This window comes from Hordeum vulgare, chromosome 4H (genome assembly GCF_904849725.1).
Source record: "Hordeum vulgare subsp. vulgare chromosome 4H, MorexV3_pseudomolecules_assembly, whole genome shotgun sequence".
Classification (NCBI taxonomy): Eukaryota; Viridiplantae; Streptophyta; class Magnoliopsida; order Poales; family Poaceae; genus Hordeum; species Hordeum vulgare.
The window spans coordinates 47,996,753-48,000,032 of NC_058521.1; the positions used below are offsets into that span (position 1 = coordinate 47,996,753).

Below are 3,280 nucleotides of genomic sequence, written 5' to 3' on the forward strand. Positions count from 1 at the left end.
GTATGCACTCAGATGATATTCATATTTGGGGATGATGCTCTTAATTTTCTGTTAGCATTGCCTCCTATCTGGTGGTAGAAAATATAATTGTCTGACTAGGATATACAGTATTATACCACATCAAACAGCATTGATGAGGAGCCTGGAGCGATGCTGAACAATAAACTAAAAAATGAATGGGCATGTATCATGCTTGCAGATCAATCAAGAATCTAGAGTCGGGTCAATGTGTTTATGAATATAGCAAAATATTATGCATGATGCACTGGATTCAACCTCCATGAGGCAACTCTCACTTACGTACAAATTTCTGATGCCCACTAACTTCTCTCGTCTGGTCATAAACTTACCGTTGTCGTGACGGAACTCACTAGCTGAGACAGTGGAGGACCATTTCCACGATGTTCTCGTACTTACCTAACAACTTCAGTTCCCCCCTTTTCAGCTGGCCTCTTGCTCATGCTGGCAATATTTGGTGTTTGGTTTCTACCATCACCAATCAGCAATTTTACTGTTTGCCTAACCGAAAAATGCTTCTGGTGTTGGAAAAAGATAAAACAAAATGGATGAACCGTTGAATCCTTGAGATACATGACAAGAATCACAGGCTTCAATTCAGGAGTTGGAAGAGTAAGCTGAGTGAGATAGGCCTCACCACAATTTAGGTTTGAAACACTGTAAACATGGCTGCTCGATGAAATTCTTGATATTTTTGCCAGGGTTAGTGATCAGCTGATGGTTTTGCACACAACACTATTGACAGCACAGTGCCACAATTATTATCCCAGGCCCAGATAGATCCAAGCTGTTCATTATCATCAACACCCACGGCAGCATATAAATTATTGACAACACAAACACGACTAAACACTAAACAGAACATTTCAGACAATGGCCAATAATTGTATACATCAGCAATCTGCAATCGGATTAGCACACCCTTGTAAATAAGGGGAATTGATAAATCAAGGTTGCTTTCCTTTCTACCGTGGATAACCATATTGAATCAACCAACATTACCTTCAACTGATGCCTCCCACCTCTAACCGGAGTTACGCCCAGTTATGCATGTTAATTCAATTGAACTAAGAGTTGGCAAAATAATCTCTGTCCTCAAGTTACCCCTAAACTAAGCCTTAGCTTCTACACCTTTCAATACATTGCTCTCCCTTACCAACAATGCAAGTCCATCCTTTACCTCCCCTTTCTTCTCCAATGTCGTGGCAGATTTCTCCGGCTTCTGCTTCCGGTACTGCCAGGCCTCTGTTGGATCTGTTGTGATCACCCTCACCTCTGATCCACCACCATTGATCTCGAGCACCTCCGGCAGCCCATTACCACATCCCCTCGACAAACCAACATCCACCCTGACGGCCTGTGCCCCGCAAACTGCATTGATTCCCTCGCTCTGTATCGTGTGCCCCATCACCATCCTCTTTGCTCCAGGGATCATCCCAAGAACGCCCTGAAGTCTCTGGCAGTCGCAATTGAAGCCTTCAGAGAACCTCCTGAGCCACACTACAGCGTCTCGGCCGCACAGATACTCTGGCGCCCTGGCATTGTCCCCACGCTCACCCCGGATCCAGTCGCTGACCTCCGCGTTGATCCTCTCCAGGCCATACTCGACATTGGCCTCAAGAAGGCCGCCATGGACGAACACCGAGTCGCCCACTACAAGGACGGTGGGCAGGTCAGCCAAGAACCTCCGCGCGATGGGGCCGTCAGGGCGGAGCGCGGCGAGGCGGGATCGGATGCCGTCCCAAAACTCCCGCCTGATGCCGGGGAAGGCCTTGGGGACACCGAGGAAGGGGTTCTTGGGCTGCTCGAGCCCGCCACAGCGGCGCTTGATGGCAAGGCCAGCTCGGTACCAGCCAGCCCAGCCGGAGAACTCCTGCAGGCCCTGAGGCGTGACGAAGCGGAAGTCGCCGGACACGTTCATGACCTCGTGGTTGCCGAGGATCGGGAGGAGCGCACCGCCCTGCGCGGCGGCGGAGATGCTGAGGCGACGGAGGAAGTAGAGGAGGCGGAGCTCGTCGCCGCCGCGATCCATGATGTCGCCGAGCTGGACGGCGAGGGTGGGGCCGGCGGACCAGGAGGTGGAGGTGGCGCTGGCGCTGGAGCCGGGGCTGTTTGCGGAAGGCAGGAGGCCGGCGAGGCGGAGGGCGGTGAGGGACTTGGGGAGGTCGCCGTGGAGGTCGCCGATGGCGACGAGGCGGGATGGGGAGGGGAGGAAGGTGGCGGGGGTGGGGGGAGGAGGAGGAGGCGGGTTGGTGGGGAAGAAGATGCCGGAGACGGCGTGGTCGACGAAGGCGTCGGCGAAGGCGGAGACGACGGCGGGGAGGCCGCCGCAAGTGGGGACGTCGGGGGATGCGGGGGCCATCTTGGGCTCCTGTTTGGTTTGGGTGTGGGCTGCGAAGCGGGGGCTGGAAGATAGCCGAGATGTCTGTGTTGGGGCCGCCGCCCGCTGCTCTTATATGTACAGCTTTGGAGACGAGATGATTGGCAGTCAAAGGCGCAAATAAAAAACCGTGCAAATACTCTCCCTTCTTTTTCTTGCCAAAATATTTTATACTCTAAAAAATTGTCAAAATATCTACTACCTCCTCGATCCCACAATGTAAAATATTTCTACAGTTTAATTATGTTATTATGGTAAAACGTCTTATCTCTCTCTAATAATAAAGCAAATAGGGTTTCTGGTCGTCCGTCATGGCATTTTTACAAAAAGGCCCTTTCGTTTTCTGTTAATAAACCCGCAGTCCAATTTTAAGTCACAACGAACCGTTTTCTGTCATTTCGTTCTTACACAAACACCCCTGCAGTTTTGCCTATTCAACCCGCAAACCACTCGCGCAGCCTCCGGATCGGATCAACGCGGCGGCTCGAGCGGCTCGGGGCGATGCGGCGGCTCGAGCCCAGCACCGTCGGGTAGCCGCCGAGCAGCACGACGGTGGCCCATGTGAAGGCCAGCGTACCGAGCGCGTGCCCTGCCCGCTCCACCAGCGCCACCAAGCGGACGAAGCGGACGAGCCGCCTCTCCGGCGTCGCGGCCTTGCCGGCAGCAGAGGCGCGGGCGTCACGACGCGGTGCTCCGCGACGCCGCTAGCCGTCGCGCCACCTCCCGCCATCGTCACACCGTCGTCATCGGTCGTACCCCGCTTCCCCTGTCAAACAAACGTACAGACACACGATCGATCATTCAATTTCAGGGCATGCATCGGCGTCTCTGAGCACACGATGGCATACGGCGAGGACAGAGCAGAGACCGACGCTGGTTACC

At 53.6% G+C, this 3,280-nt stretch overlaps 1 protein-coding gene across 1 annotated transcript; it reads right to left on the minus strand.

Moving 5' to 3' along the window:
• Positions 1-864: 864 nt before the first annotated feature.
• On the minus strand, positions 865-2,434 carry LOC123447820 (shewanella-like protein phosphatase 2). The gene has a single exon (XM_045124505.1). The coding sequence runs from the start codon at positions 2,378-2,380 to the stop codon at positions 1,130-1,132; it is 1,251 nt and encodes a 416-aa protein (XP_044980440.1). The 5' UTR covers positions 2,381-2,434; the 3' UTR covers positions 865-1,129.
• Positions 2,435-3,280: the final 846 nt, after the last annotated feature.

Coding starts and splice junctions, on each gene's coding strand:
- LOC123447820 (XM_045124505.1), bottom strand. CDS start 2,380: ATGGCCCCCGCATCCCCCGACGTCCCCACTTGCGGCGGCCTCCCCGCC.